The sequence below is a fragment of the Staurois parvus genome, unplaced genomic scaffold (assembly GCF_062004578.1).
Source record: "Staurois parvus isolate SC_StPar_1 unplaced genomic scaffold, SC_StPar_1.0 ptg000446l, whole genome shotgun sequence".
In the NCBI taxonomy this organism is placed as follows: Eukaryota; Metazoa; Chordata; class Amphibia; order Anura; family Ranidae; genus Staurois; species Staurois parvus.
The window spans coordinates 1,169,125-1,182,668 of record NW_028318242.1 but is presented as its reverse complement, the minus strand read 5'-3'; the positions used below and the strand labels follow the sequence as shown (position 1 = coordinate 1,182,668).

Below are 13,544 nucleotides of genomic sequence, written 5' to 3'. Positions count from 1 at the left end.
TGTTCCTGCTGTACAGCTGGCTTGTGTTTGCCAGCCATAATATAGTCACAATGGAACTGATAGACTAGAGCTACAGGGAAAACATTCCTTTTCTAAGCTCACCAGAGCTGCTTAAAAGGTTTCCTCATGCCAATAGTTTGCTCCTTCTATGAAGGAAATGGGGTGTCATGACCCTGTATGTTTGTTTCTTTTTGTTTTAACCGGCAATATTTTGTTATGTAAAAGTGATGCGAGCGGCACGGCTCACTTTTACATGTGGTACATTCCCCGCGGCTTCTGTCCCGGGTTCTGCTGTTCCACTGGGGAGCATGGGAGTGAAACCGGCAGTCGCGCCTGCTTACCACAGAAATGAGGGAGGAATTTACCTTCCACAATTGTCTTTATGGTCTATGAAACCGGAAGCGACAAGTATTTTGTCATAAACAGTTTACGTTTGTTCTTTAAAAACTATTCCTGGCCTGTACAGCATCTGATTAAACTGATCTTGCTTTGACTAGATGCTTTTGAGGTCATAGGAGACATCTGGGGTGTAATACACCCCAGATGTCTCAGTAAAAAGTACCTGCGAGTCCCCATGCTATCACAAGAGATGTTGTTCATGCCTTGTGATAGCAATAAACTTGATCAATTTTTTGTTAAAAAGAGTGTAAAAAATTATTTAAAAATGTAAAGTGCTCCCGTGTTCATGCACAAGGGCGAATGCATATGTAGGTCCTGTATGCATATGTGAAAGGTGATCACAGCACACATGTAAGGTATCACCACAAACATAGAGCAATCATTTTAGCAGCATACCTCCTGTGTAACTCTAAACTAGTAACCTGGAAAGGCTTTCAAAGTGTCGCCTATAGAGATTGTTAAGTACCGTAGTTTGTCTCCTTTCCACAGGCGTATGCAATTTTAAAGCATGAAATTTTATGTATCTATCTAACCTCTTCTCGACCGGCCCATGTACATAAATGGCCAGACGGGAGCGCTGCCGGAGCGGATGGACGTTTCCTAACGTCCCCCTGCATCCATTACCTGTGCGCGCTCCCTGGGTGCACGCAACACCGATCACTGTACGGGACCTCTGTGTGAGTTCCTGATTCTTGTGATCACTGATTGGCCAATCAGTGATCACATGAATAGTAGTAAACAAGATGTCACTTCCTGACATCATTGCTTACTACTTGTGAAATCTGTGAATGATCACAGAGGTCACATGGTGCAAGTCTATTCACAACAGCCTTGTACCATGTGACAAGCTGTGACCAATCACAGCTCTCACAGTATTTCTCAATGGCTGCAAGAATGCAGCCAGAGCAAAGGAAAAATAATTGCTTTTACAGCCAGGGTGTAAAAGCAATCAGTGTAAAAAAAGAAAAAAAAAAAATCATCACCCCTCACAAGCAGTACAGTGTCACTATGGTGACACTGTACTGCTAGGGTGACCGTATTTAAAAAAAAACAAAACATAAAAATGTAAAAAAAAATATCATTTTTGGATATAAACTAATTTTGTTTTATTTTTTTACTAAAAAGATAGATGAATACATTTTGGTCAAGATTTATTAAGAAAGATTATTTATTTGCAAAATTTTATCAGAAAAACACTTTTTTTTCAAACTTTTTGGACTTTTTCATTTATATAGCAAAAAAATTAAAATCCCAGTGGTGAATAAATACCACCAAAATAACGTTTTTTATTCGTCAAAAAAAAAATGCTAAAAAATTCATATGGGTACAGTGTTGCATGACCACGCAATTGTCATTCAAAGTGTGATAGCGCTGAAAATTGGCCTAGACTGGAAGGGGGTGAAATTGTCTGGACTTGAAGTGGTTAATCGGTGTAACATTCATCTTTTATATTTTACCAAACAATTTTGTTATTATATAGTGTTTTTGTGCATTAAAAATTCATTAAAGTATATTTTTTCCCCAAAAAAATACATTTGAAAAAATGCTGCAAATTGCAACAACCAACTTTTTTTTTCTTCCAGGCCTTTGCTTTTAGAAAATATTTAATGTTTGGGGGTTCTAAGTAATTTTCTAGTAATGAAAAAAGAATGCTGAATTCTTACATGTATGAGATAATTGTCAGAATTGGCTTTGGCAGCTAGTGGTTAGTAAATGAGGGGAAGCTCTGCTGACTTCTATCATCCAGTCATGTGCAAGCAAAAATGCTTATTTTTTTCATGTGATTTATATTCTTTGTGAAAGTGAAGCTCTGGAGCAACTGTACTTGCTAGGTGTTAAGTTTATTTGCCTTTAGTAAATCCACCCTATTATGGGAGAGTTTTTTTTGTTTCTGACAAATAAGTACTAACATCTCGGACACCCTCTTCAGAATGACAATCTTGGCTATGTCCGATTTATAAAAAAAAAAAAAAAATCCTGAGACCTTCTACTATTCATCGCCTTGCATAAGATGTTTTTTTCTCTTATAAGGACTCTCCTGAACAGAGCACATGGGTATTTCTTTTGTTTCAGGTGACTGGTTCCTACTCCCCTCTACATGATGAGGTTTTTACACAACCTGGAACCTGACCACCCTGTTCTGTAATGATATGCTTTCTTGGCTTGACCTTCAGACCTTGTCCTGAGCCAGCATGTTATTTTTCTCATCTGTTCCGCAGCTGCAATTGCCATTTCCAGGGTAAGGGATTTAATTTGTCCTTCCCTGCCTCCCCATGTACAGTGCACATCACCTTTTGGCACTTGCCTACCGTACTTAGATATCTTCATTGGCCCTTTGGATGCATGACAGCTTGGACAGGCAATTTCCGAATATCCTTACCACCCGCATTCCATCCTTACATTAGATACTCCTGTCTTGGAAATTTTATAGATGGGCAACTCCTATAAAAATATTGATCAGTGATTCCAAATTAGTAGGTACTGCAGTATTTAATTGTATACTTTTGTTTGCAATGACAATAAATCTTATCTAGGAAACAGACACAAAAAACTACACTGAGCAGATTTCCAAATAACTGTTCTGTTTATTCAGTGCATTTGAGTTGTCATTTTCTTTTTTCCTTCATAACCATCAGCTTATGTAGGTATTACAACGTACATTAACCACTTTAAAACTGGGTTTTTTTTCAGCAGGTGATTTTCTTTTATGTAAAAGTAATCCTAAAGGCTATTTAGCTCTGGATTTCTGTCACAGGCGGTGGAAGAGCTGGCGGTTCCACACTATGGTAATAGAATCCAAAGTGACGAGTATTTTGTCATTTCTGGTTTATGCCTTTTGTTTACAAGCCATTACTGGCTTGGGAAAGCATCGCATCAGACCAATCTTGGTCTAATCTGATGCTTTTGAGGGCAGAGGAGAGATCTGAATATCTCAATAAGAGAGGACCTCTTAAGAGAGATCTCAATAAAGAGGACCTGTCATTGTTTTTTGCTATCACAAAGGATGTTTACATTCCATGCGATAGCAATAAAAGTGGTTTAAAAAAATTAACGGGACAGTGTAAAAATAAAACAATTCAAATAAAATAAATAATAAAGTCATAAAGTGACTGTATGCACAAGTAAATAGTGATCACACCACATATGTGAAGTATTGCCACAAGTGTCAGAACTAGAGCAATAGTTCTAGCAACAGACCTCCTGTGTAACTCTAAACTGGTAACCTGTAAAGGCTTTTAAAGCATTGCCTATGGATATTTTTAGGTACTATAGTTTGGCTCTATTCCACAAGCGTACACAGTTTTAAAGTGTGGCATGTTCGGTATCTATTTACTTGGTGTAACATCATCATTTTTGTGCATTAAAATTCATTAAAGAGTATTTTTGCAAAAAATTGCATTTGAAAAACCCACCATTTTATTCTCTAGCGCCTCTGCTTACAAAATATATAATGTTGGGGGGTTCTAAGTAACTTTCTAGGAAAAAAATACTGTTTTACATGTAAACAATAAGTGTCAGAATAGGGCTGGTCTTCAAATGATTAATATTACAATTATAATCTGTACATTGGCAGGACAAGGACCAAGGACATTAGGTGCAGTGGACAAAGGATATGTAATGAAATACATGTATGTACTATACTGTACAGTATATACATCTTTTTCACACCTGCCTGTGCATCCTCATTTGGGCACAAGATTTTCCTTCTGCTTGGTAATCTTTGGGAGAACAGCTATGCCTTGTAAGCTAGGCACGCTTTATACCTTGCCCTGGCCATAGGTCTGGCATTTCATGTAGATTCCTATAGATCCCTGTCCATTTTTCACACCCTTTTTGCTATTGCTTAACACTTTGCAACGTACCGGTATTCTCTTTGTTACCTGATGGGACTTGTATAGGACCTCACTGGCATACAGAGCTATCCTTGTAAATAGAGGGATTCCCTTCTGGGAGGGGGGGCTCATAAGATCCAATTCGGGGTTTTTTCTGTCCACTTTAGCAGCAGGTGGACTTCCTTGCACTTGGGGACAAGATAGCCTGAAGTTCTGCTTTGCCAACCAGGACAACATTTTTCAACTAATCTCCTTATGAGTTGGGGGTCAGGTATGACATCTATGACTTTGCTATGTCTCCATGGGAACCTGGAGAGACCAAGGGAAGCCCTTTTTTTCCAATTCTTACTGCAATATCCCTCCTTGGGGCTCTTCCTCCTGCTACCGTCCAGGTGCTTCTACCCTCTGAGAATGAGTCCCTCCTTCCCTTCTTAGCCCATGCTCCGTTTAAAAATCGGGTTCTGGAGCCTATGCACTCCTACTGCCTAAATTACCTTAATGCAGCATTAAATGTACTATTAAATGCAAGAAGTGTAAGTAGCTGAATTTGACTTGGTATTATCCTCTTGCAGTCCTGGATTGCTGAACTGTAATGCGAGAGGAGTACTAGTAGCCAATTAGTTCATGCGCTGCCAAAAAGCACTCTGACAGAAAGCATAAAAATTAGCTCATCACTGTGCTGCTTCTCCTTTCAGTGTCCAGTCACTGGCTGGCACCTGGTCTCAGAGGAAATTAGTTGAATGATGCTGCCCATCAGATTAAGGGCATACAGCATCAGAAAAAATTACTGTAGGTAAAATCACTGGATTGAAGCTGGATATTGCAGCAAAAGATGATAGTGTTCTTTATTTTAATGGGCCATTTTTTTTTTTATCTTGTGTGGTTTTTATTTTGGCTTGACTTCTGCTTTTTCGTTTCTACTTCACCGTTACAAAAATCTGTAGAAGTGAGGTATTTAATGGCAACAGGGCGAATTGGTGCTATAAGCTGTACTCTATAATTTTATAGGTGCTCTGGCTACATTACATTGTTATTTTTATGTGCATTTCTTAGAGTAAGCTAATGGCTGATGGCCAGAAATCAGTCAAGTCAGGGCAGAGACCTATACTTGTTATTTTTTTGCTTTCTGTTTAAATGGCATGACTGCATTGACTGTCTAAACATGTTAGATATCTTACAGATACATGAATAAAAAAAAAAAAGATTTTATGAATCATGTTTGGTTACAAGCACAGCAAGAACAATTTTCAGCATTTTAATAGGCTCAAATCGAATCTAGTGTGCCTTGCTTGTGTACTGAGTAGAATGTCAATGTGCACAATAGTCATTACTGATGGTCACATGAGTGCAGATAAGAGATTTATTGCTTAACTTTGTCAAATACTAGAGTGCAGGAGAAAGCCTTCTTCAGATCTTTTACAGAAGATGTACAGCATCTGCTGAATTCATATTAATGGTAAGGTAGTTCACATACAACTTGACACACTGCTACATTTTATACTGAAATCTTGAATTTTTGTTAGAACATCTGTCTAGTTCGCACACAGATTGATTCAGAAAATGTTAGATTGTCCTCAATTTAATGAAAAGTTAATCTCCCTTACTCTGCTCTTATGGAAAAAATAATTTCAGAGTGTAACACCCAAAATAAATCCAAAATCCACTGCTGCAATATACGGTATATACCCAAAAATCAACGTACAACAATCCAAAATTAGATAAACTGAAATTAATTGCGCTGCTGTACAATATTAATAAATTGTTAGTTTTGCTCCAAATATAATTTAGCTACTATATAAAATTCTTTAAAGTGATACTAAACACACATTGTTTAACTTACATTATCACTGCTCTTTCTGTATGTAGATGACAGTGTAATTATTTTTCCTTATCGATATACAGCTGTCATGTGACCCAGCTCTTTCACAACCTGTATACAGGGAAACAGTGGCAGGAGGAGCTTCTAGTCCTCTGCTGCTGGTCACATGTACAAAAAAAACAGCCTTTGGGATACAGAATAAAAATAAATATTATTATCAATACACGGTTTTAAATATATAAAAAATATATAAATGGTTTTCATGAAGATTTTACATAATAGATAAATTTTTTTGGAGCAAAAATTTAAATACTTATTAAAGTGTTACTAAACCCATTGCCCTGCATTCACTATATCTGATCTCCAAAAGTACACAGAACATGAAAATGCAATTATTTTAGTAAATATAAACTTCTAAATACTTTTATCATCAGCATTGTATAGCAGTCTTGTGACTTCTATCAGTGTCCAACCGAGCACTGGTTAATCTTATAGAAGTAGTTTTCATTCTCCTTTGACTATCCTATGAGGCTGCATGACTCCTGACCCTCTGTATGGAGAGTGCTGATTGGCGCTGTGCTGATCACATGCACCCTCCCTAAAAAAAATACACACTAAGCAGAACATGTACAGACTTGCCACTGCTGCTCTGTACTATATCAGATGGATTGGGGACTGTGAAGAAGGGGAGGATCGGATTTATGTTTTCTGTTTTCTTCTGTTTTAAAAACAATTTTCTGAATTAGCTAAAACCTGTGAAAGACTATTCTGCATCTTCACAGCTGTTACTGTAAAGAACCATTTCCATATAGGGAGGTAAAACTCTCTTCCTCCATTTGCAATGTTTGGTGTTCTTTACCAATCTATCAAAGTTACAGGATGAATTTGTTGAACCCTTGTTTTTCTAGGTTCACATCTATGTGGATGGTGCGGCTTGCGGTTGCGTGGACACAGCAGCCCATTAATTTGAATTTTGCTTTGCTGCACAGAAAATGTACATGACCTTTTTTAACCGCACTGTGTTTTCCCATGCGTGTGGATGCCATTAAGAATTAATGGTGCCCCTATTTGTCTGCTAAAGAGTAGTACATTTTGGGAGCAGGAACATGTGCATTTTAAACATGATCCCATGCCCTCATATGTGTGAGCCTAGTCTTAGTTTCATCTTGATTTTACTTTCTCTGAAATAATTATTTTGTAATATGTTTACAATTCTGTTTATTTAAAATATTTTTAATTTAAAGGAGAATTACAGGTATAGATAGTTGTACAATGACCATATACCATATGACCATAATGAACAAATGTAGTTGCCGTACATTCTGTTTAATTTTGTTGCTTATCTGATAATGGTCTGGATTAGATAGTATAATTATGGTAGGATTCCCCTCTTATACAGGAAAAAAAACATCCATTTATAGCTATAAAAAATTTATAATACATTAACCTTCAGTATTATATTTGGCCTGTTTTCTAAAATGTTCAAACCCACCCTTCTGTGTGTATACGAAATGTACGTACAAATGTTTAATATAAGTTTTTTTCATCACTCTGCAGGAAGACCAGTTGCTGTTACAAGTAATAGAGGAAGTGGAAAGGTGTCTTCCCGTGAGGGTGCTAATCCTCAGTTGGAGATGGAGTACTATCAGAAAAGGATATTGAAAAGCAAAGCAGACAAGGGTAATGCTCTTGATTTATTTTTAAACTGTACTGTGTTATTTATTCTGTGTTCTTGAAGTAACGTCACCCACTGTAAAGTTTAAAACATTTAGTACAGGATTTAAAAACATGACTTTGTACCTGAGGACTCAGCATGCACGTGATAATGATTTGTAGTGCTAAATAAATTTGTCTCTTATTGTTCATTTAAGGACACCTACCTTTGGGTTGTTAGTCCTATCCTCTGGAAGATGGACAGTGCCTTCTTTTCTACTTGGCTGTATTCTTAACAACAGGAAGGCAGGGCCTTATATTCATCCTAGTGTCCAAGGAGGTCAGACATTAAACATAAAGCTGGCCATACATGGATTGAAATTCAATTGGTTCAGCAGGGACCGGCTGAATTTCGATATATGTACAGTATGGGCACCCTGGTTGTCCAGCTCTTCTGTACAATCAGCCTTTCAGATAAATACCGGTCGATCAGCTCTGCTGGCTATAGCTGACAGTGCTGATCAATGTATTCTGATGGTGGGGAAGTTTCCCTATTGTCAGAATACAATGTCTCCGTGCTGTCAAAATACAGTGGCTCAGAGGATCAGTTTTTTTTGTTCAAGCCATGGGTTGAATGAAAAAAAAACTGACCCGTTTATGACCACCTTAGTGTAGATCCCAGCTAGTTTTATAGCCTGTAGTCTCTGCTATCAAATGTTCCTGGCCCAGCTTCTTATCCATCTCTGTACAGGATTTCTGTATTCTCCTCCATTCTGTCCACATTGCCCCTTTGGGCTCCATTGTACCAGGTTTTGTTGGTGTTCTGTCCTCTAGGTCAGTGGTCGGCAAGCCGCAGCTCGCGAGCCACATGCGGCTCTTTACACATTTTAATGCGGCTCTTCTGTGTGCCGGGCGCTCGCTCCCCTCCCCTCCCTCCTCTCCCTCCTCTCGGGCGGCCACTCCCCTCCCCTCCCCTCCCTCCTCTCGGGTGGCCGAGGACTCTGCAGCTAGCCCAGCAATGATTGGCCAGTCTCGCTGCCACTCACATCCTGATAGCTAGTGATTGGCTGTCAGGATGTGTGTAGGCGGGGCAGCGTGACGAACGTGAGGGGAGCTAGGCTCCTCTCACAGTCCGCCCTGAAGACCGGAACGGCGCGTGGAGCACAGCGAGAGGAACGCGCGGAGCAAAGGTAAGTGAATTGACACAGGGGGGACTTGACTTACTACTTGCTACTTACTTACTACTACTATATGAGGGATGAATTAATATGGGGGATGAATTACTATGGGGGATGAATTACTATGGGGGATGAATTACTATATGGGGGATGAATTACTATGGGGGATGCATTACTATATGGGGGATGAATTACTATATGGGGGATGAATTACTATAAAAACTTATTGAAACTAAAAACAGTGTACCATCCTATGTATTTTCAGTCTTAAAAATGTGGCTCTCAAAATAAATTTCAATCGTGGTTTTGGCGAGATTTGGCTCAGTTGAAAAAAAAGGTTGCCCACCACTGCTCTAGGTTATGAAACTTTCACCCACAAAAGGTCATACAGACTATCACACTTTCTCTCCCTGGGTGGGGAGAAGTGCAGGGCCATAAATGATCTCCTAAACATACTAGTTTCTTTGTCTCTGGTTTTAGTATTCATGGAGCCACTGACTTTGAATCATGTGAGACCTTGCTCTGTATACATGCTCCAAGCCTGTGCCCCAGAAAGTATTTAAAACAATTTCATAAGCATGAAACCAGACTACTAGATCGATAGGATTCTTTTAATGAAAAGTCTGTTGACTTTTTTCTTTTTTTAATTTAAATATTTTATTCTTGTTTTTCAAATCACCATTTTAAATATACAAAAGCTAATAAAACATACAGAATACATTGCACATATCTCAGACATTCCCCACATATAACCTTAATCTTGGTGACCTTTTACCCCTCCCCTTTCCTGTTCCCTACCCCCTTTTGATTATGCACTTTTAGCTTAATTTGTTGACTTTTCATTTGTGTTAAGGACGTTGGTTTTAATATGCCAGCTGGAGGCTTTTGTGGTGGACCTGTGTGATGGTGCTTAGATTATAATGGTAGTACGGTCTTTTTTTCATGTCTTACCTACAGGTAATCCTTTATTAAGGCTTACATGTAGGTACTGTAAATATATATGCATCGTTTAGAAGATATTTACTTTATCAGCGCTGGTGATGTCTCTGGCGTATGCGCACTGCCCTCTCAAAAGACAGCGTGCCAACCATTGATAGAGCCGTGCTGTGGCCGAGACTCCCATGTGTGGGAGTGATGTCACCAGGGCTCTGTCGGTCAAATGGCTGTAGCCCAGGAACCTGGAAGGAAGACCGGGTGAGGATGGAAGCCCAGGGAGCCGTGACAGTGCTACGCTGGAGGACTTCGTTTTCAGGTAAGTCTTTATAATGTGCTAGTATATGATGCATATATTCACATTATGCTCTTAACCACTTGCGCTCCAGAGGATTCCCCCCCCCCCCCCCCTTCCTGACCAGGCCATTTTTTGTGATATGGCGCTGCATTACTTTAACTGACAATTGCGCAGTCATGCTACGCTGTACATAAATTAAATGTATGTCCTTTTTTTCCCCACAAATAGAGCTTTCTTTTAGTGGTATTTAATCACCTCTCTGGTTTTTATTTTTTTGCACTATAAACAAAGAATGTAAAAAAAAATCAAAATTTCTTCATAAATTTAGGCCAAAATGTATTCTGCTACATGTCTGCTAAACAAAAATTTCAATACATGTAAATTAATTGATTTACATGAATGTTATAGAGCCTACAAATGGTGATATATATACTGGAATTTTTTTTTTCTTTTTTTATACTAGTATTGGCTGCAATCAGCAACTTATAGCGGGACTGCAATGGGCATTCTGACATTGGGTGGGAACTGACTAACTGCCACTGACATCCCAATGACACTAATACAGTGATTAGTGCTAATAAAAAGCACTGACACTGTACTAATGACACTGGGCAGGAAGGGGTTAACATCTGGGGCAATCAAAGGGTTAACTGTGTGTGCTGTTTTACATTATGTGCTGTGTGTGTTTTACTAGGGAGACATGCTGCTTTGTATTTTTCTGCTGTGAGAAATACAAAGCGGCATGTCCTTGCTGGTAGGAGAGAGACCTATGTTGTTTACACACAGGTCCCTCCCCTGTCAGCTTTTTATTATTATTATACAGTATTTATAAAGCGCCAATAGTTTGCTCAGCGCTGTACATTACAAAGGGGGACAGAACATGTGACAGAACAATACCAATACAATGTGATACACGAGGGGTTCGAGGGCCCTGCTCTTTCGAGCTTACAATCTAGGAGGGAGGGGGTGGTGGCACAGGAGGAGATAGCTGTGGGGGATGGAGTGGTAGGAAGAGTGGAGGAGGTCGGCAAGTTAGCAGGGGGTGGGGTAGGCTTCCCTGAAGAGATGGGTTTTCAGGGTGTGCCTAAAGGAGAGGAGAGTAGGTGATAATCTGATGGGTTGGGGCAGGGAGTTCCAGAGGATGGGTGACACCCTGGAGAAGTCCTGGAGGCGGGCATGGGAGGAGGAGACCAGGGAACTAGAGAGAAGGAGGTCTTGTGAGGAGCGGAGTGTGCGTGCTGGGCGGTACTTGGATATTAGGTCAGTGATGTAGTTCGGGGCAGTATGGTGGACAGCTTTGTACGTCAGTGTTAGGATTTTGAATTTGATCCGTTGCGCAATCGGAAGCCAGTGGAGGGATTGGCAGAGGGGGGTGGCGGAGACAGAGCGGTTGGAAAGGTGAATGAGTCTGGCAGCCGTATTCAGGATCGACTGAAGCGGGGATAGCCAGCGGTGAGGCAGGCCAGTGAGGAGGGAGTTGCAGTAGTCGAGTCGTGATATGATGAGAGAGTGGATGAGCTGTTTAGTGGTTTCTGGGGTTAGGAACGTGCGGATTTTGGCGATGTTGCGGAGGTGGAGTCTGCACGAGTTTGTTAAAGATTGGACTTGGGGCTGGAAGGATAGGTTGGAGTCCAGAATGACACCCAGTACTCTGGCCTGCAGGGCGGGTTTGATGGTAGTGTTGTTGGATGTGATGGAGAAATCAATGGGGGGTGGTGTCCGGGCTGGGGGGAAGACAAGAAACTCGGTTTTGGAGAGGTTCAATTTAAGGAAGTGGAGCGACATCCAGTCTGATATGTCGCTCAGTAGGTGTGTGATTCGGGCTGAGACCAAGGGGGTGAGGTGGGGGGTTGAGAGATAGATTTGTGTGTCGTCGGCATAGAGGTGGTAGTTGAAGCCGTGAGAGTGTATGAGTTGGCCAAGGGAGGAGGTATAGATGGAGAAGAGAAGGGGCCCAAGGACAGAGCCTTGAGGGACCCCAACAGAGAGGGGGAGTGAGGGGGAGGTGGTACCATTATAGGTAACGCTGAAGGAGCGTTGTGACAGGTAGGATGAGAGCCAGGAGAGAGCAGAATCTCTGAGGCCGAGGGAGTGTAGTTTTTTGAGGAGGAGGGGTGGTCGACTGTGTCGAAGGCCGCAGAGAGGTCAAGGAGTAGGAGCACTGAATAGTGGCCATTAGCTTTGGCGGTTAGCAGGTCGTTGGAGAGTTTGAGTAAGGCAGTTTCGGTGGAGTGTAGGGGACGGAAGCCGGACTGTAGGGGATCGAGGAGGTTGTTGTCGTTGAGGTGAGAGCATAGGCGGGTGTAGACTAGGCGCTCGAGGAGTTTAGATGTAAATGGGAGCAGGGAGATGGGTCTGAGGTTGTTCGGGTCATTGGGGTCCAGGGAGGGCTTTTTAAGTATGGGGGTGATGTGTGCATGTTTCAGAGGGAAGGGGAAAGTGCCTGAGGAGAGGGAGAGATTGAAGATGTGGGTGAGGGAGCGTAGGATGGAGGAGGAGGAAGGTCGTAGGAGTTGTGAGGGGATAGGGTCGAGGGGGCAGGTGGTGAGGTGGGCATCAGAGAGGATCTTGGAGACTTCCTCGATGGTAGTAAGGTCAAAGGTGCGGAGTGTGGGGGGAGCTTCAGTATGAGGAATGTAGGGTGGGGTGGAAGAGGAGGTCAGAGCAGTGGTGGGGCCGTGGGAGAGGGGTGATGAGGGGGTAGCTGAGTGAGGGTGAAGGGGGTTGGAGAGAGTTTGAGCAGCGACGAAGTCCCTGTGGGTTATGTCGAGGGGGAGGGGGGATAAGGGGGTAGCTGTGTGAGAGGGGAAGGGTTGAGAGGGTGTGTGAGCTTTGCCCGAAAATCACCGGCGGGGAATCTCCGGCTTGGATCCAGTGATTTACATCCCTAGCCACCCCCTACCCCGAAATGCAAATCACATATATATATATATATATATATATATATATATATATATGATTTTGTACAGCCTTTAGCAGTACCTCCTACTATAGGGTGGCGGGCAAGCGGTTAACTTGCAGGGAGAAGATTTTTTTTTTTTTTGTGGTTTACTACCGCTTTAAAGTGTCTAAAAATGCTTTGTTTTTTACAGCAGCATATGAATATTTTGGTTTAGTAGACATGAGTCTGAATCTTATTTCTGAACATTTATAATTGCTTTGTCCTTCCAGAAAACCCCAGCACACTAGAGCAAGCTGCACAGAACAATGTAAACTCTGCCCAAATAAATGGAGTGGACCAGGGTAGTTGTGTACGGGACAATCCAGTCTCCATGCAGAAGAATGACGTGAACCTGGATACCTCACAGCTGTCATTAGCAGAAATTGCATCTTGTAGTTATGAAGCAAGGTAAGGCCAGATTTCATTAACTGCATGATAATGACTACTAAATGCAGTTTGTGTATACTAAAATAAAAGGCTGATCTCTTCT

General features: G+C 41.2%; 1 protein-coding gene across 1 annotated transcript in view; it reads left to right on the top strand.

Moving 5' to 3' along the window:
• Positions 1-13,544, top strand: part of REV1 (REV1 DNA directed polymerase) — a 110,735-nt gene that overhangs the window by 37,148 nt on the left and 60,043 nt on the right. Inside the window, exons 8-9 of the mRNA XM_089688110.1 lie at positions 7,609-7,731; positions 13,285-13,462. Of these exons, the coding sequence (XP_089544236.1) occupies positions 7,609-7,731; positions 13,285-13,462 (301 nt within the window). The remainder of the gene's footprint in view (positions 1-7,608; positions 7,732-13,284; positions 13,463-13,544) is intronic.